Source organism: Sorex fumeus, unplaced genomic scaffold (assembly GCF_029834395.1).
Source record: "Sorex fumeus unplaced genomic scaffold, SorFum_2.1 ptg000044l, whole genome shotgun sequence".
NCBI lineage: Eukaryota > Metazoa > Chordata > Mammalia > Eulipotyphla > Soricidae > Sorex > Sorex fumeus.
This window is the reverse complement of record NW_026606101.1, coordinates 70,440,811-70,461,093: the sequence shown is the minus strand read 5'-3', so window position 1 is coordinate 70,461,093 and position 20,283 is coordinate 70,440,811. Positions and strand designations below refer to the sequence as shown.

General features: G+C 48.8%; 1 protein-coding gene across 2 annotated transcripts in view; it reads right to left on the bottom strand.

Moving 5' to 3' along the window:
• Positions 1-6,497: 6,497 nt before the first annotated feature.
• Positions 6,498-20,283, bottom strand: part of RASA2 (RAS p21 protein activator 2) — a 101,767-nt gene continuing 87,981 nt past the window's right edge. The window contains exons 19-25 of one of the 2 annotated variants that reach the window (XM_056121112.1): positions 19,955-20,064; positions 19,216-19,227; positions 10,992-11,074; positions 9,947-10,155; positions 9,007-9,110; positions 8,532-8,721; positions 6,498-7,005 (exon numbers count right to left, since the gene is read on the bottom strand). In XM_056121112.1, the coding sequence (XP_055977087.1) occupies positions 6,975-7,005; positions 8,532-8,721; positions 9,007-9,110; positions 9,947-10,155; positions 10,992-11,074; positions 19,216-19,227; positions 19,955-20,064 (739 nt within the window). In that variant the 3' untranslated portion in view covers positions 6,498-6,974. The remainder of the gene's footprint in view (positions 7,006-8,531; positions 8,722-9,006; positions 9,111-9,946; positions 10,156-10,991; positions 11,075-19,215; positions 19,228-19,954; positions 20,065-20,283) is intronic. The other variant, XM_056121114.1, reaches the window with a different exon arrangement.

Genomic DNA, 20,283 nt, shown 5'->3' with positions numbered 1-20,283 from the left:
AGTGAGCACTGCACCCGGGGTCCTGGTTACAGCCAGTTCAATGCCTACCTTTCCCAAGCCCTGCAGGCATAATGGTCCCCACAGTAGAGATTTCCACATGGACCTGCCACCCCAGCAGCCCATGGTCTGGTCAGGGCCAGGCCAATTGTGAAAGATCCTCAGTGTGCTGCTCCCTTCAGCGTGCTGTTCCTTTCAGCGAACTGTTTCTTTTAGTGAGCTATTCCCTTTAGCATGCTGTTCCCTTCAGTGTGTTGTTCCCTTCAACATGCCACCAGAGGTGGAAGGAGCTTCTAGTTCAGTAGCTCTAACGGTGGTGCTGGTCTGGGAGGTGCTTGTGCACGCTGCGGCCTGGGCCCAAGGGGCTGCCCTATGTGCCTCGAGAAGGGCTGAGGAACTCTGAGGAGAGTCTGGGCAGGACAGGCCCTTCCTGGCTGCTGATTGGTTCCAGTCAGTGTCCTGTGGCTGTTCTGTCATCTAAGATGTCAAAGGAAGTTTCTGTACTCCACCCCCTCCGACTCCGACTCCCTGTTTGTGTGTATGGGGGCGGGGGTGTACAGAGACAGCCGGAAATTCCAGTCTGGATGAGAAAAAAGCCCTAGCACGGTGTGACTGAAAACTCAATTGCAACACGTGTCTCTCTCACACACTTTATTATTATTATTTTTTGCTTTTGGGGTCACACCCAGCGACGTACAGGGGTTACTCCTGACTCATTCACTCAGGAATTACCCCTGGCTGTGCTCGGGAGACCATATGGGATGCTGGGAATCGAACCTGGGTTGGCCGCGTGCAAGGCAAACACCCTCCCCACTGGGCTATCACTCCATCCCCTCTCACACATACTTTAAACCCCTTCCGAAGTGCTCACCCCTGTCCACATGCACCCCACACTTCACCACCACACCAGACCCCACACGCTTCCCACCAGAGTCAAACCACACACACCGCACACCTGTACCACGTTTCATCCTCTTACCCCATGTGAACCCCTCTCCACAGCCTTCACTTCACCCCACACCCCACATACTTCCTATATCCACGTCACACCATACACGCATGCGAGTGCACACGCACACCACACACACATACCTGGCCCCCCACACCCTCCCCGTCCCCCACGCACTAGGGTGACTGAAAAACACGTCACACATTTACACAGCATCTCGAGTCTGAACGAGCCCCTGACAACTTAACTCTTCTACCCGCTGTCCTGTTCTGCTGGTGAAAATTTTCACGTTTCTGTTTGCAGAAAAAATACCTGCAGAGTGATTCGACTGAAGCGTTTCAACCTCTTCATCGTAAGCAGCTGAGTAAATCCTAAAGCAGTAAAAAGTACAGCGAATCCTGGGCACAGTCAAGCAAGTAGTGACGCTCTAACTGTGAAGATCTGAGGCGACGAAGGGGTCACTTCCTCTACCCAAACCCCTGAGCTTCACAGGGAGCCCCAGAGGAGGGAGAGGACAGTGGCCTCAGGAGTCAGTTTCCTGCGTGTGCCCCCAAGAGAACACGCAGGTGGGGTCTGCAGCCTCTGAGCACAGGGTGTGTGTGGGTGTTTGCCTTGTCCTCGGGGCCACTGGGAAACCTGGTGACTTGTCCCCCCAAATGTGCTCTGCAGCACAGGCGCTGCCCCAGGTGGGCCTGGCTTCGCTGACTTGGCCACATTTGGCCTCAGACTGTGACAAACACTAGGGTTCTTGGTGCCCTAGGAGGTCGTCAGGCGGCCCCCAAAGGGGAAGTGGCGACAGACTGTGACAAACACTAGGGTTCTTGGTGCCCTAGGAGGTCGTCAGGCGGCCCCCAAAGGGGAAGTGGCGAGGAGCGTCGCCTCGTTGACGGAGAAGGGGAAGGGTTGGCAGGATCAGGGCAGAGTGAGGAACTCGGGGCTCTGTCACGGGCCCGCCAGCAGCTGACTGAGCCTGCAGTTGGTGAGCCTGTCCTGTCTTTTGAGTTCTTGTCCCCAAAGGTTTTTTTTTTTTTTGTTATATTTATTTATTGAATCACCGTGGGAAAAGTTACCAAGCTTTCAGGTTTAAGTCTCGGTCATACAATGATCAAACACCCCTCCCCTCACCAGTACTCATTTTTCACCACCAAGAACCCCAATGTACCCCCCTCCCACCCCTCCCGATGCCTGAGAGGCAGATGATTTCTACTGAACTCTCTACTTTGATTACATTATTTTGACAAAAGATGCACTGTTTAGAATCCCCCCCCCGCCCCCCAACAATCAGAACTGCTGAAAAGGCATTGTGAAATAATTTGTTTTCTATAGCTGGTTATGAAAATCATATGTTCTTGCTTGGCCGCGATAGCGGCTGTGCGATTTTGGATTCTGATATTTTACTAATTTAAGTCTGGAGGGATTTCTGCCAAGAGACAGATAATTACAAGATTGGTTTCTGTGTGTCTGGTGCCATGGCCATGCTGGAGAGCCACTTGTGGGGGGCAACTTGTGGCCTCAGTAGGGCTTGAAGGATGAGCTGGTTCCGCCCCCCATCCTATGAGGCTGCAGCTGCCCCGTCACCACCGGCTCATACCTGGCTTTCCAATAAGCTCTGAGGCAGCGGCCACCTTGCTGCCGGGGGGCGGAGGGAGGCAGAAGGGACAGACACTCTTTCCCTCCCGTTGTCCCTGAAGTTCAGGGTTTGCATCTGTGGCCCCCCACTGTGGCAAGAGTGCTGCCTTGGGCTCTTGGCTTCATGCTGAACTAATGCCAGGTGGCAGCAGGTGTCGGCCACTTCTCTGCCACCAGAGACCAAGGCCTGGTTCCTGATGGTGATACCATTCACTGCTTAGCTTGTCCAGTCATGGGGTTTGGCGGGGGTGAGGGGAATAGGGGGGAACCTAGGGGGGCACTTGGAAGGGTCCCAAGGTATCTGCACAAATAGCTGGGGGGCCCTGGGGCTGTCCAGTGTGGGCTGGAACTGTGACCAGCTCAGAGTCACCTCCTATGTGGGTTCTAGCTGGACTGTGAACAGGTGAAGGCCACGGAGTGCTGGGGGTCACACATAGCTGGGGGTGCAACGAGCTTCCCATGCAAGCAAAGTAGGCATGCCTGGCCCGTCACCCCAGCCCCGTTTGCAATCCTAAGCGCGGAATCACGACTCTGCCTTTTCCCACCATCTGTCCTGTCTCTTCCCATCACGCACGGATAAGTCATGGCAAATGACGGGACCTCAGTGCCAGGCGGGCGAGTGTCCTGGTTTGGGATGGGAGCGGGAGAAGTATTTGACTTGGAAAATAATGCTGTTCATCCTAGGCACAAAAAAGCTTTGTGTCTTACGATTCTTTCATTGCCAGTGAAAAAAAGTAGATAGATAGAAATGATAAAGGTTTTGCCAGCATGAGACAAAGGATTTAAAATATGGGAGATGACAAAATGAGCCTCAACAGGCCTTTGGTTTCCTAACACGCCCAAGCCTTTGCCAGCTGCGGTGTGAACTGAATCTTCTGGTCGAGATGAAACTGCAGGTGAGGATGTGTGTGACAACTGGCCCCAAATCTCTGCACTCGGCCCATTTCTACTGAAGCCTGTTGTATGTAAGACCAGCTTTGATGGTCAGCACTGATTAGTGCAATGCAAGGTGGGCTGTTTCACGGACACACAGCCCGCGCTGGGTAAGGGCACACCAGCTGAGGCAGGGCCCCTGCGCGCCTTAGCCTGACAAGTTTGAAGAACATGCCCAATACACCGGTTGAGTCTTTGCTTCGGATGAGCAAGATTCTGGGGTTCCAGTATGAGGAAAGGCCCTAGAGATTCTTTCTCATGCCGGTTCTATCCTCTTTCTGAACTGGAACTTCCCCAGAGTTGGGTGCTATGGAGGTGTGTTCAGGTTGCCCCAGGTGCTGCTGAGATGTCGTGGGGGCAGGATTCTGGCCTCAGTGGTTGAACGAGAATTCAATGACACATTTTGGGCCTTGCTGCTGTCACCTGGCTGACAACAGAGTGTTTCTGTGGACGGTGAGAGAGCCACAGGGCCAGGAACTAGGGTGCTGGGGTGGATGCCGGGGGAAGAGCAGGACGTGGGGCCCTCTGAAGGCGGGACAGGCTGGAAGGCTCCGCTCAGGAATGCTGCCCACAGGACGCCTCTCTTCCTCTGGCCGCTTCCTGCATGAGGAGGGGCGGAGAGAGGGATTCCAAGAGAGAACTCCCAAAGCCAGCAAAAGAAAGGTAGCACAAAGAATGTACAGGCTCCTCATAGTTTATTTGAGTTATTTTCAAGCGACAGTTACAAAAGTTTTTAATTTTTATAATACTCTTGATAAGAAAATAAAATTTAAATAAAAATACATTCTGAACATCACACATTGGTCACACGAGTTCACTAGAGTCTTGATAACTTACATTTATTTGAACTGGACACTGTAAAAACTAGTATTTCCTAGCAACACAGTAATTCCCAAGTTAGCAAAAATGAAAGCCACTAATACTAATCCTGGTCACTGTAGGGTCCACGGAGTCCCAAGGGCCTGAAGGGATGCTCTTCCCAAAGCTGACAGATGGACTCAGGCTTCAGAAACAAACATCGCATTGTCACTTTTTCCTTTTTATTTTTTTATTTTTTAAAAAATATATGTAGATAGAATAAGGTAAGCCGAGATTTGACACTTAACCATTTACCCGTGATATTAGAAACATTTCTTTGGCAAATAAAATAGTTCAGTTTGATACACAATCTTCCTTTGAGTTAAAAAGAAAATACCAGAAAAAACAGAACTGCAGCTGCCCATCGTCTTACTAAATGAGTATTAAAAAAACACAGTTAAACAACGGAAACAATGCAACGACGACAACGCAAGCAACACACTGACCACATGTCACACTGATGGACATGGCTGGAGTAAGACCCGGAAGTGCCTCCGATGGCGAGAGTTCCCCCTGCCCCCCGTCCTTGCTCCTCGGGGTTTTCAGGTCGGAGGGTGAAGTGAGCTGCCGAGTGATTTTTCAAGTGAGGAAAAGGCAGAGAAGCAGGTTCAGGCGGCAGAAGCCCGAGGCCTTCTCAGGGAGGCGGCCTGTGAGGACGAAGCACTGGCCTCGCCCGCAGACCGGGCAGAGGCGCTGCTTTCCGGGGAATCTCAGCAACTACGATGCGTTAAAATTCACAGAATGTTTCAGACTCTGCCAAGGGGTTGATGCTGCCCCCCCCCCCCCCCCCCCCCCCCGGCAACTGGAAACAACCAGCTGACTGGTCTCTTCCCTTCCAGGGGCACACAGCCTGGGCGTCTGGGATCCGGCCGTGATCTTGAGAAATGGAAGGACGGCTCTGATATTGGAGCCGACCAGTCTCTTCCCCTAAACACCACAGGACTAAACAAACCAACCCCGAGAGTAGTGAGTGGTACTTGGCCAGGCCCATGGGCACTCTGCAGGGACTAGAACGAACTTCAGCAAGGAGCAGCTGATTAAAAGGGCAGGAGCATTCACATTTATGGTTGCAGTGGAGCGGATGGAATCTACGTCTAAGGGACCTGGCGAACTTCCCTCTAAAACTGTCCCACGGTGCTGGCGAGTACTGATTCCTACATCAAGCATCTGAGGGTGTGACTGAGGAGAGAAACCTACTATGCAATCACCATCATTTGTGGAGCAAAAATGTTCTTAAATACGGCTTGAGTTATAGCTTATGCTCAGGGAAAAAAACAGAAACAAAAACAAAAACAAGCACTACTGGCTAGACTTACAATAATAAGTCACAGTTTTCAACAGGAATACGTGTAAATACTCTAAGGTTTGAAGTACCACATTTAGAAACTGTCTTCTGAAAGACAAAATAAGAGTACCATGAATTTAATACTGACGAAGCACGAGTGTTTCCCTCTTCAAGAGGGTGACTTGCTTAGGCGATGATTTCCATTCAGGCTTTTAGGGTGCGCATAAATTCCGGAAAAACTGAGGACTAAAACAGTTGCTCGCCCAAATTCCATTTGGCTTAGCAGGCAATAAGGAAACGGTAATGAACTATAAACATTTTCGGAATAGCAGTATTTCTAGACAAACAGTGATCATTCAACTGATCATTAAGATTCGATACCACGGAGTATCAAGTATAATCTGGGGCTGCCAGATTAGTAAAGTGCGCCGAGTGACTGCTGCCTCAACTTCCCGCCAGGCGGCCCTCGGAGTGAGCCGGAGGACTCGGTGAAGTCCAGAGAGTTCCCCGCCACCTTCCTGCCCGGCTCGCTTCCTCAGGCGCGCCCACCTGAACGCTCACAAACAAACAAACAAAACCCCAAACGAGTACCTAATGCCTCAGCCCAGGAGAAAGCGTTTAGTGATCCGATTCTTTCCTCTGCCGTCCATCACTCATCCCACACGTACGAGAGCTGCCCGCGCCCGGGTGTTCCCTGCTTCCTCCCTCGGAGGCGCGCTCGGCTGACACCTCCTGAGAGGCCACGACCCAGCGACCCCCGTGGACATGCTGCAGTAGCCTTGAGTTCCTGTCGCTGGCCCCCGGGTGAGCTGCGATGAACGATGGACCAGAGGAATCTCTCTCTTCTTTTCCTTCTTTCTTCCAGAGAGGGAGGGTCTAGATGAACTGCACGGAAAGCTCTGGAGTGTCACGGACTGGGGGTTTCCTAGCTGGATATGATGTTGGCAGTATAGAGCAGGCACTAATGGTAGTGAGAGTCCACGGAACAAACATGGAGTGTTACAAGGAGAGACGGTTTCTTGCTATGGTGGAGTTTTCTTTTTGTTATAAAGCTTCTTTAGAGAAGATCCTTTCTATTAAAAAAATTGCAGAACCATGGCTTTTGACACATAAAATATGAAGGGATTCTTAGGCTTCAATTTCGCCATTAATACATCAATACCAAGATTCCCCAGTAATCTCAGTTATTAAATATTAAATACAATGTAAATGTGGGTGACACGGAAGCCAACGTTCATTCTTAAATACTTTGAACAAAATATGACGAATCAAAAAATACCAACAAAAATATCTTCCAGTTCTTCTGAATCGACTGGTTAAATCTTAAGAGGTCTTCCCAACGATTGGATTCTCCCTAGAAGAGAGAAAAATAAAATCACTAAAAGAGTAACATTCCCAACATGTAGCAGATAGCTCATCTTATCCATACATTATCTGTAACTTTTTCTGGATATTCCCCCTTGGCATGTTTGATTTTACGAATCCAGCAAGCGCAAACCCGACCAACCATTATATGCCAGGCTCTATTCCCAACATGTTGCAGGTGCAGCCACCAACAGGAGATAGAGGACCCCGTGGTGCTGAAATTCTGACATAGGAGGGTATAATGGGGCAGCACCAGGGACGTGCCGCTCAAGAGGGGAGCGAAGCTGGAGAGGCACGGGGCAGGGGGGTCCAGCCTCGGCTGGAAGCTGCTAAGGGAACTTCCCAGGCTCCTGGGGACCTGGGTCACAGTGCAGAGAGGAGGGTTAGGATGTCTCAGAGCCACCCGTCAAGCGGACCTGTGTCCTGTGGTGCTGGCACAGGTGAGAGCTCAGGGCCAAGGCTTGACCCGCCCACCTGGGGGTGGCCCCAGGCCCCTCAAGCCCCAAATAAACTCATCATTTTAAAGGAATACTTCAACTAGGGAGTAGGTGGGAAGTGAACTCAGAGCCCGGGTGGGCGCTGGGCTTCTCGGACCCTCTGCGTCCAGAGCTCCGTGCTGGTCAAGAATCATACCCCGAGCTGCTCTGTGTGGTGGGAACCCCAGTTCCATGACAGGGCCAGGCAGCTGGAAATCGGGGCCCTCTTCCCACCCTTTCTCGCGAGACTGCTGTGAGCAGTGAGCCTGGGTCCCCATCGGGACTGGAGAAGGGGCTGAGTGAGCAGATGGCCCCGATTACAGGGCCCAGCTGCTGTCTCAAACTGACTGGAGAGCTCAGGGCTTTATCTGTTCCCTGTGTGAAGGCGAGCTGGGTCCCCGCCTGTTAAACTAAGGCTCTCGTCCCCATATGGGGCTTCTTGCAATTAAAAAAAAGTTTACACAATGCCCCCAAATAAGAGAGAGAATATTGGGGAAACTGTCTGCCACAGAGGCAGGGTGAGGACTGCGATGTGGGTGGTGGAAAATGTGCCCTGGTGGAGGGATGGGAGTTCCATCATTGTATGGCTGAATCTCAAACACGAAAGCTTTGTAATTCTATCTCACGGTGATACAATTAAAAAAAGAAAAAGTAATATGGAGTTCATGCCCAATTCAATCACCTTAATCAATAGCAGTCTTCCTACATTATTAAAAAAGTTTTAAAGTAAGTTCTTTTACCGACAATTCATTAGCGCTAAACGTTTGAATTTATGCTCTTATTTTGTAAATCTATTAACCAGGGTCATGCGTGAATTTCTTCACTGCTGAGGAAGCGTTCAAGAAGCCAAGAAGTATGCAATACCATGAATGATAGTGGAGGAGCCCATCAGAAGCGACACCGAAGGACCAACATGACAGAAAGAGAAAGACTGACACGGGTCTGAGCTGGACCGGAAGGACGAGCCAGAGACTCTGTACAAGAGAATCTCAAATGATGCTGCAAAACAACACGTCGAAACGCCTCCGCGGATACTTACTTGCTCCCATATTTGGCGCTACTCGATCTTTTCTTCCTGTACTTTTCATGAGGCTCATCTAACTTCTCTATGAGGCTTTTTATTTGCTGAATCGTCTTGAAGGTTGTCACGGAATCCTCAATGACAAAGTTGGAATAGTCATCAGGCTCTTTCTGAGGCCCCTGATAGACCGCGATGGTTCCACAGGCCTCTGGAGAAACAGGAACGCCTCTGTGAGCCCACCCAGCATCACCAGGGCCGACCATATTACAAACCAGAATTTCTCAAGAGCCCCAACTTGGGAGGTTTCCTGAGAACCAGACAACGTTAGTCTTTTGAGAAAACAGTGTTTTCACTTCATGGAATTCTACAGAAAAACATTTTCTTTTAGGCTTTCATCGAAGTAAACCTATGATACTGACAAACAATGTCAAAACAACACTTAGGAATTATCAAGGATCTTAGTTATTTAAAAATATTTCAAGTGTCCACTTACCTTCCATTTTCTGCAGCTTAGGCATATTGAGGTTGAAAAGGGAATAGATCCGTTCTGTTTCTCTGTCCTCATCAATGTCTATCTGGATGTCTGCGGGGATGCCGCTGATAAAAACAAAATGGAAGACATTGGAACACTGTACTTTGTTAACATGCCAAAGACTTTGGATGGTTTCTGACTAACACCAGAATCATAGGGTTTTGCAGAAGGAACAGAGTTCCAGAAAAGGAAGTCAAGGAGGATTTGGCGGTTAGCAGGTCTAACTAGGAGGAAAGGAGTTGGGAAACTTTGCTCACACGCTCTGCCACTAAAGCAATGTGTCACTCCTCAGGGAAGTAGGAGCATGGAGTGAGAGAAGGCTCGGTGCTTCTTCCTTGCTGCCCTGCTTAGGCATGCACAGGGAATTACACGTCCCTTCTCCCGCCCAGCCCCCCCCCCCCCCGCTCCCCTCCTGACCTCCGCACCCACCACTGGGGAACACTTTCATCACCCCAAAAGAAATCCCACATCCATCAGCACACCAGTTCCTCAAGACCACTAATTTACTCTCTGTGTTTCTCCACGCTGTCTATTGAGATGCCCTCCATGAGGGATGCTATTTAGTATTTGGCCCCTCTGCCTCGTTTCCTTCACTCAGCAGGTGCTCCTTTTTAAAAAATTTCTTTTTGGGCCACACCCAGCAATGTACAGGGGCACTCCTGGCTCTGCACTCAGGAATTATTCCTGGCGGTAGTCGGGGGACCAAATGGGATGCTGGGAATCAAACCCGGGGCGGCCGTGTGCAAGGCAGACGCCCTCCCCGCTGCAGTCCCACTCAGCGGGTGTTCAAGGCTCCACTGTGTCAGGGCATGCATCAGCACTTGCTGCCATTTCTTGAGCAGACTACGGACATGCCACTGTGGGAACCCTGCTTTCCTCATGCTGGGAGGCCCCAACTTACGCTGTGCACGGCTTGCAGCCCAGGGTGCTCTCGCTCGTCTCCTGGCAGCAGAGCCAGTTTCCGTTGAGATAGGCCGCGGGATGGTACACGCTGAGCCTGTTCTGGTTGCACCGGCTCACACGGCACAGCACGTCAATCCACTCGTTTGCTTCCACACAGTTGTTGGCTTGCACGTAGAGTGGTTTCTCCGTGTGTATGACCTGGAACATCTGGATCAGCAATTAAGATAAAAGAGTTAGTGGCCAGAAAGTGAGATGCCAAAATAAAAAGGGGGGGTGGGGTGTCCTAGACCAGGCACATGGTTCCTCAGGTTGGCACCTACAGCTCAGAAACCCATGATTCCTTTGCAGGTTAGTGCTACGGATGATTTGAACCACATGGCGTTAAGCAGTACTGTAGCACTGGAGCACTGTCCTCCCGTTGTTCATCAATTTGCTCGAGCGGGCCCAGTAACGTCTCCATTGTGAGACTGTTACTGTGTTTGGCATATCGAATACGTCACGGGGAGCTTGCCAGGCTTTGCCGTGCGGGTGAGATACTCTCGGTAGCTTGCTGGGCTCTCTGAGAGGGGCGAAGGAATCGAACCCGGCTCGGCAGGGCCAGCTGCACGCAAGGCAAACGCCCTACCACTGTGCTATAGCTCCAAGCCACAGTTTGTCCAAAGGAACCAACTGACCCAACAACTGGGATGGAGAGAGTTTCAGATGGAGGACAAAGCGTGAGGGAAGGAAAAGCAGTGGGAAAGTGTGAAAAGAAAGAGTCTTCGGCTGGCTTGAGTGACGGCATAACATGGAGTGGCAGCAGATCAGTTCGAACAACTGGTTTCGACTAGACAAACTTTCCAACTTGAACATCGAGCTGCAAAATCCGAGACAACACTGGGAAAATAGCTTTAGCTTAACAGGCTAAGAACAGTATGACTGCATCAACAATAATAATTTCGAGACAAGATTAGTCAGCAACGGATCATTCATTAATGACTAATGGCAAAAAAAAATACTGACGTGGAACTTAAAATGCTTTATTAAATATTTATGTGACTTACGTTTTTCTTGTTGAAAGAGCTCTCTTCCAGTTTTTCCACAGCAAGAATGTTCTTCACTGGAATTGTGTAAATTGCATCTTTGCCTAAATGAGAACACAAGCAGGATCCATTTAAAATGCAATAGAATCACAGGGCAGAGAGACGAGGCTTCGTAAAGCCTGCACCCATCTTCCGAGTGGAACACATACATAGTCGATTTTACAGAACAGATGAATTTTGATTTCTGTGGTGACTTCCTCTTTAAAGTAAGTTTTAAAATATCCAGGCAAATGTGAGAAAACCAATTTGATCTCTATCTAGGGAATAAAAACATTGTGTTTCCTAACAGTGGTTATATGAGGACTGAAGAAATTAATCTACTTAGTAACAGAGACCCACTCAATACTTGCCAGTAATTTGCTTCACTGTAGCATTATGCAAACAATGAATCCGAGGATTCCTATTTTTGTGTTTTTCCAATCTAAAATTTAATGAAGGGGCTAACTCTCAAAAACACTGATTTAAAGTGATAAAATGTCCATTACTAGCACATACCGGCTAGCGGGGTGCCTAGAATTACCAAAACGATTCTAAGAAATACAGGAAGAGCAAAAGACAAACCCAAATGGGGTGAATCCTTAGCTTAAGAACTTGACATTGGGGGCCAGAGACAGTACACCGGGTGAGGTGCTTGCCCAGCACCTGCTGACCCCATTCAATCTCCAGTCCCTCACAGGGTGCCCCAGCACCTCCAGGAATGATCCCTCAGTGCAGAGCCAGGTGTGAGACCTGGGCGCAGCTGAGTGTGGCCCCACCCCCAAAAAAACTTCAAAAGAAAAATGTGAGAAGTTGAGGACAGTTTAGCCTGCTAAAGGGGGGAGGGTCCAGAACAATAGTCCAGCGGGGAGGGCGTTTGCCCTGCATGCGGCCAACCTGGGTTCAATCCCCCGCATCCCGTATGGTCTCCCAAGCACCGCCAGGAGTGACTCCCGAGTGCGGAGACAGGAGTAGCCCCTGAGCATGGCTGGGTGTGACCCAAAAATCCAAAAATAAAATAAAAATAAAGAAAATAAAGGAACTCTGTGGTAATACAGCTCAAGAATAGGAAGAACTTCACCTGTTTTTAAGAATAGTTGTATGAATGTAAGAACACACGTATGAAATATAACGATAACCTTTTATTGTCATTTTGTAACTTATTCTTAGAAAATCAAAGCTTTGCTTTCCCCAGCCACCTCAGGAAATCTGTATAATGGTATGTGGACTGAAGTGCTGTGGGTTAAGATCCTTACTCTTTTTTTTTCATTTTTCTTTTGGGGGGCACACTGAGCAGTGTGTGGGGAACTTGGGGGTACTGGAACTGAGCCTGGGATGGCTGAGTGCAAGGCAAGCACTTTACCTGCTTGTACTTTATTGCCCGTCCTAAAATCTTCACTTTTTTTTTAGCCACACCCAGCAATGCTCAGGGGATCATACGGGATGCCAGGGATAAGAGGCAAGCACCATCCCTGCTATACCATCTCTTGGTCCCCAGATTTTCACACTTTAAATTAGTCTATGAATTAATGTATAATGTTTTGGTCAAATACAGTTATTTGGAGAATAAAGGTTTCTGGTCTTGAATAGAGAAGTTAAGAGTTTTTCCTAAGCCTATTTCTGGTATGGGACCTGACATGTGTGTAATAAAGCAGAAATAATTTCCCAAAGAGATAAAATCACTAATTCAACCGTTATCTGTTAAACGTCTCCTTCACAGCAGTGTTCCACTTAATACGGTGTTCTACTTACTAAGGAAAAGATAAATTCCTTAATGATATCTTGGGAAGTCAGCTTAATTAATTGGGTGGCTAGGAAAACTGTTTCTGAGGAAATGACGTCTTACTTCAAAAGCAAACAGAAATGCATGGGAAAACAGGCCCAGACTACTGGAAGTTTCCTGGAAGCAAACAGGACCACGCTGAAGGGGTAGGGTGGCAGCCACAGCCTGGGCACGTGGAGGGAGAAGAGCGTCAGAAGCTGGGGCAGCTGCTGGGGAGTCAGGACTCGGGGGGAGCTGCATCTAGACCAGCGGGGCTGCCCGGCGGGTCCTCAGCCAGCGACCCTGCCAGGCACAGATCTCAAGCTCAAGCAGTGGGAGGTGGCCTGAGCCCGAGAGGGGAGAGCAGCCCGCACCCCAGCAGGCAGATGCCAGCACCCCGCGCCTACAGCAGCCCGGGCCCTCACTCCCCACTGCTGGCATGAGCACCACGACACTCAGCAGTGAATGGACAGAGAACACACGCGTCACCGCAGCAGCGTCACCCAGCAGGAGACAGTCGCCTCTGGGGGGCAGGGAAGGGGCCAGGGGTCTACCCCATGGGGCCCCGCAGCTTCCCAGAGCCTTGTTTAAGTGCAGCAGGAATTTCCAGCTTCAGATTTTGTAACTAAGTGTACTTAGTCAAAAGCTGCTGGTTTTGTGACACACACGAACGCAGACACACTCTGCCAGCAGGATACCAAGGGGCTCACTTCAAGCCAACGGGGAGAGCTGGAATGAACTGAGGGGTGAATTAGCAAAACGGAAGAGCTAAGTTGAGGATTCTCGAAAAACACAGTAGAAAAGGAGGAAAGGAGAAAGTAAAAATGTTAGTTGCCATGGCAGATGGACTCCAAGGTTTTATTGCCCATCTGAAAAGCATTTCTGAGACACTGGTGAGGGGAAAGTCACCCATGAAAATGTCTAAGAGGCAAAGGCAGGCTCCTTTGATGAGGGTGTGTCAAGACTGACAGGATGAGAGGGGCAAGACAAGGCAACTGAGGCCTCGCAATGGCCCAAGATTTCCACAGAGGAAACTCAGACTGAGCAGTGAACAGGCATTCGAGCAACACACGCTAGCAACACAAGCTGGCCCACCATGGGCTGACCTCTTCAAGGCTCCAAGGGAAACGGCTTCAAGCCCAGCCCATCATCCGCAGGTAGGATTCACATTTATGAACCATAAAGCCTCTCTGAAAAGCTGCTGAAGTTCTTATGCAAAAGAAATAACAAAACCCAAGAAAAACACAAGTGTATCACATTAGAGACAGTGACAAGCAAAGAAATTTTAAACAACACAGATAAACCCAAGAGAAGGTGACTAGAGCCTCATGTTAAAGGGCAGAAGAGTTTTGAAGTCCCAGATGGCCGGCAGATGCGAGGCAAAGAAAAGACAGGAATGGTCCCGCCAAGCTTGACTGGAGATTTTGACTGCTGATGCGAGACAGGAGCTTCAATTCTCTGTTAGAGACATGAAAGCAGAGGACGGGAGCCCTAATCCTCACTTCAGAGCTGGGTCCCCGCCGTGGAGAGGTTGCGGTGGGGACATGGCAGCTTCAGGAACAAAAGGACAAGAGTGGGTGGTGCTGAGTAAGTGGTTTTACTTCTGCAAAGGGTGCAGGTCAAGAGGCTGCACCGGACACTGTGTTTGATCATCCCAATGACGAGACTGAGAAAGGAAACATATCTCGCCAACAGAAAACACAGCAGCCAACACAGTTACCACAGAAATGGAAACACACTCAATTTCCCTAGCAAGTGGAAAGGTTTGTAATGGGGAAATAATTTTGTTTTTTTAATGAAAGATAACGGTTTTAATGGTTCTTAATAAAAAACAATATCTCCTTAGTAAGCTGGACAGTCACTGTATGACTAATTCGGACCCTCGTAACCTGAAGCAGTGGTCTCAAACTGTCTCACTGCCAAGCTCTGGCCCTGCTCCTTGGCTGTCAGCTGAAAACCAGTTAATCAGCAATGACTTTTTTCCCCACATAGACCTGGCAGGACATTTCTCTGGTCTACAGGTAAGTGGTTAAAAATCGCGACCCGAGAGCCAGGACAGAGCCCAGTGGCTGGAGCACATGCCCTGGAGGTTACAGGCCAGAGTTCAAGTTCAACCCGAACAACACACGAACCTCCCCCAAACAAATGGCCCCCAGCACCACTGGGCCTGACCATGGGATCACCAGGCCCCCATAGTCAGCCAAGTATCACTAGAAGTGACCCCTCATTCACACAGAAACTTGTATGTGGCTCTTTACTGCAGTGTTTGGTATATATCCACACAGTGGCGCGTCATTCGGCCGCCAAAGGAATCATTACTGATTCCTGCTATGTTCTGAAGTCTGAAAGCAGTGTGCCAATTTAAGCCAGTCAGAAAAGGCTAAAAATAATGATTCCATTTATATGAAATATGCAGAGGATCGGGCAGCAGGGGCGGGGAGGGGAGAGGAGGGAGAGAGTGACTGTCAATGGTACAGGGCTTCTCTCTGGACGATGTAAAGAAAATCAACAAGTGTATGCTCTACAAGGGTGAATTTTATGGCACGTAAATTCTGTTACAAAACATTACGTAGCTCAAGAAAAACAGTTCAGCTCTACACTAGCCCCAAATACGCAACAGACAGGGCACAGTGGGAGTAAGCATTTGGGTGTGCTGGGATGCGAACCCCAAGGCCAGGTAAGTGCCCTAGCACGGAGCGACATCCCAGGCCCCACAGACTTTACTTAAAAAAATAAAATAGACATGGAAGGAAGATGATGGACAGAATAACAGGGTCAAGATTTCATTCCTCAGGAAGTGTGAAACAGAAAATCATTAGGAGCTACTGTGGTGCACTAGGAACTCATTCCAAACAGACCCAAGGGACACGTCTAGTCATGGGAAGGCTGTTCATGAAGGGCAAGTCAGCCCCCAGTGAGCCGTCTAGACTTGGGGACACTCTAATCAGAAACAGCAGCACGACCCATTGACAGAGGGGTGGGACAGGGTGAAAAGTGGAGACGACGGGAAGAGATTTGAGTATGAGTCTAGGCACGACCAAATTAGCTGGCCGCTTTCCCTCCCTTTCAGGAACAAAAACACTTGGCGCGGTGTGCACATCTCCAGCTTCTCTAAGGAACTACAAGAAACTTCAGCTTCCTTCCTGCCCCAAACTGACCCAGAGCTGCTAGCTACAATGCACTCCCTACAACGTCCAGATTTATTTATTTTTTGCTTTTTAGATCACACCCGGCTGTGCTCAGGGGTTAGTCCTGGCTCTGCACTCAGGAATGACTCCTGGCGGTGCTCAGGGGACCATATTTGATACTGAGAATCGAACCCGGGTTGGCTGCATGAAAGGCAAACACCCTACCCGCTGTACTATCGCTCCAGCCCCTGATTTCCAGTTTTTTTTTTAAATGTAGGAGTACTGCTATTTATTCAGCCACTGATTAGCTGACTGAATTGGGCATGAACTCTACCCTACTTTTTTTTCATAGTTTTATTTATTTTTCGTTTTATATTTATTTATTGGATCACTGTGGGAAAAGTTACAAAGCTTTTAGGTTTAAGTCTCGGTCATACAATGATCAAACACCCCTCCCCTCACCAGTACTCATTTTTCACCACCAAGAACCCCAATATACCCCCCCTTCCACCCCACCCAATGCCTGTGAGGCAGATGATTTCTTCTTAACTCTTCTCTACATTGATTACATTCATCATTTTGATAAAAGATGCACCATTATTGTTTAGAATTTCGCCCCCAACAATCAGAATTGCTGAAAAGGAATTCTGTAATTGTGAAATACTCTGTTTTCCATAGCTGGTTATGAGAATCATATAATGTTGCGCAGTCGCTATTGCGACCATGCAATTTTGGATTTCTGCAAAGAGCCAGATAATTACGAGACTGGTTTCTGTGCATCTGGTGTTATGGCTGTGCCGGAGAGCCGCTCGTGGGGGCTAACTCAGGACCTCGGTAGGGCGTGAAGGACGAGCCCGTACAGCCCCCCTTCCCATAAGACTGCAGTTGCCCTGTCACCACCGGCTCATACCTGGCTTTCCAATAAGCTCTGAGGCGGCAGCCACCTTGGTGCCGGGGTGAGAAAGGCAGAAGGGAGCAACATCCTTTCCCTCCCGGGGAGGCATGCGCTGTAGTTTAATGCATGGTCCATTCACTTTTCTGCCGCAAGCTGCCGGGCTCTGGATTAAGTCCTTTTGCCTCTGGAGCCATGGCCGTGTATGCGGTCCAGATGCATTTCTGCCAAAAGCCACTGGGTTTCGAGATTTGTTTCTGAGTCTCTGGGATCATGGCCATTAAGCAGCTTGATCAGGATCAAGAAAGGCCGTTTGTAGGTGGCGACTCGAGGTCTCACTGGGATGGGGAGGAATGGGCCAGTTCCACCCCCATCTGGTGAGGCCCCACGTGTCTTGTCACTGAAGGCCCAAACCTGACTGTCCTGTGGCCTCTGGAGGATGACGGCCACCAGACTGCCAAGGGGAACAGGCCAAGGCACGAAACCTATTCCCACCTGGAGTGGCCCAGCCCCAGTAACCTACTGCAGGAACAAGACGCATTTCTGCCAAAAGCTTTTGGGTTCCGAGATTCGTTTCTGAGTCTCTGGGATCATGGCCAATAAGCAGTTCGATCAGGAACCAGAGAGGCCATGCCTCCAATTATATAGCTGAGCTGGAGGTGGCTTGTGGGTGTGTCTCCCACATACCTAACTTTCGGCCATTTACTTTCTTGGTAAACTTTGCCCTCAAGTTTTTGGGGTCTGGCCAAAGGCACAGCAGCAATTTTGGGGTATCTGGAAGTCAGAAGGCACCATCAGGCTGCTGATGCACTCGCCTCACAGGTACAGATTGACCTGCTGGCGGCACCATACCCCTATGATTTCCAGTTTTTAATCTAAAAATAAATAAATGAATAAAACAAGATGTAGAAAGAAACAAAACTGGGGGAAGAGGGAGAAGGAAGTGGCCGATGAATAAAAACTGACCTTTGAGTGGGCTGAGAGATCCAACTTGATAACAAGCAAAGGCTTCAAAATGGCTATTAGAAGTGTGTTTAAAAAAGTTCAAGGAAAATGTGCTACTAATGGCTGAGCAAACTGGAGTTGCAACAGCAAAGGGGCATCATCACAGATGCACGTGGGCGGTCTAGGGCCCAAAGTAAAGGGACTTCGCAGAACTTCTACCACACAGGTCGTGGGTCTTTCAGCACATTTGTAAGCATCACAGCAGGAGCTGAAAGCAGGTCTGATGCTGGGAGGACTGTGAGCGAACTCCAAGAGAAATCATTCGCTTTCAAGAACAAAGAGGAAAAGTGGGTTTGATCCCTATATAAATTTCAACTTCCCTGTAAGTGCGTCTTAACAATCAAGTGCCCGTTGTAGCAAGAAAAAGGAGTGGAAAACATGAAGAATGGAAAAAGGAAAGTTTTCATTTTAATACGATTCAATAGCTTTATTTTTGCTGTGTGACTGGGCTATACCTGGTGATGTTTAGGGGATGGTGTGTGGTGCCAAGGCGCGAGTCTGGCTCAGCCGCGTGCAAGGCAAGCGCCTACCTGCTGTACCATCTCTCCAGCCCAATTTGTTCTGACATCTCAGTGAAAGCTGAACTGACTGTTTATCTGCTGGATGTTTCTAGCTCTCAGGTAAAACTAAGTTTGTGGGGCTGGAGAGACAGTACAGCAGGGAGGGCACTTGCCTTACATGCGACTGACATGGGTTCAATCCCTGGTACCCCGTACGGTCCCCCAAGTCCGCTAGGAGTGATACCAGAACACAGCTCCTCCGCAAAAACAAAACAAACCAAAAAGCCCCAAATAACCATAGTTTTGATTATTGGAGCGAGCAACGAAGAATGAAAGATAAAACAGGCTGAGATGGGGACGAGGCTGGGACCCCGGAAACTTGCTGGGTGCCAGGAGATGGCTAAATTACTGCAGAGCAACATCAGAACTATGTAAGGAAAATAATCATCTTCGATCTGAGGTGGCAGGAAGATTCATCAGAAAATGTGGGAGACAGCAGCGTCACGGAGCGGCTGTTTGAAGAGCAGTCTTGGTGAGACAGAAAACAAGGAAATAAGAAGTACGAAGCCGAGCAACCTAACAGAGATGAAAGCCCAAGTCTGTTTTTTCATCTTAGGGTGTCCAGAGCTTTTTAATCTTATAGACAACTCAACACACACAGCACCTGTATCCATGGCGCCTAGGAGCAGGAAATGGGAGCGCTGAGAACGGATGGATCACTGACAGTCTGCACATGAAGGGGCAAGGAAGAAACTGTACGAAGCAAACATGGGAACACAACAAGCACGGCAGTCCCAGGCGCGGGGCTGGGGAACGGACAGCTGCACACGCCGGAAGCAGGCCGGAGAGCATCACGGGGCGGACACGGGATGATGGCCGCAGCTGACACGGACAGCCCAAGGCATGGAGAGTGTTAACTTACGTTCAATGAACTCTTTTGGAGAAGACAGGGAGGCATGGAACATATTTTAGAAAAATCCATCAAAACAGTTAAAACAGAAAGTATGGAAACTTACAACTCATGGCTTTGGTATATAATCTCGAGACTTCAGATCCTCAAGAAATCCTATCCTTGTCGGATCACTGGACCGAACAGATTCTCCACCCACCCCCGCCTCCCGCCCACCCTGGTGCTGGGGAGCAAATTCATCTTTTATGTGCATATGCGTGTGCTTTACCATTGAGCCACGTCCCTGGACCCCAATATTCTTGAGAACTGTTGGTTTATGTACTGAAAAATTGTTAATACTTGTATGTGCAATCCACTTTTCTGGGAGAAAGGGTCCAGAACTATCAGATTCTTAAAGTCAAAAAGATCAGAGAACTGGTTTAGATTAGAAAATGCTTTAAATGGAGTGGAGAAAAGCTTATTTATTCAAGGAGAACTAACTTACCTTGAGTTTGATCGCAGTGTATTGTTAATGTAGACATAATTAGAATATTATGAAATGCTTTTCAAAATATCGTGTGTATAGTACCCAAAAACATGCTTAGCTTTAACAACCGTTGTCAGAAAGGGCAAGATGTAGCCGAGTTAACCCTCAGTTGTTTGAATATATGCCACAATAAAATCAGGTCAAAGACTCAGGAACAAACAATATTAAACGGCAAAACAGATGGCTTCGCTGGGAAGGGGGCCCAGCACAGGGCATAAGCACAACTACCTGGCTGCTTGTGGTAGGTGAGCTCTCTGCTGGTCAGGCAGAACCACCGCTTCTTGAAGTTCTTCTTTCCAATCCGAGTTCTTCCCTGAGCTCTTTTATACATCTCACTGCCAAAACAGCAAACACACAAAAATCAGCCACGGATGTTAGAAACAAAGAACTGCCCCTTAATTTGAAAGACATCAACGGTTTTCTAAGACCAAGTATATGAGGATGTTTCTGTTATCAACGACTCTTGTATTTAGTTAGTTCAGTCACTCGAAGGGAGTAAAGTCAGTCTGTAATCCTAACTGCGATCCAGTACAAAAACGGCCAAATGAACGCGT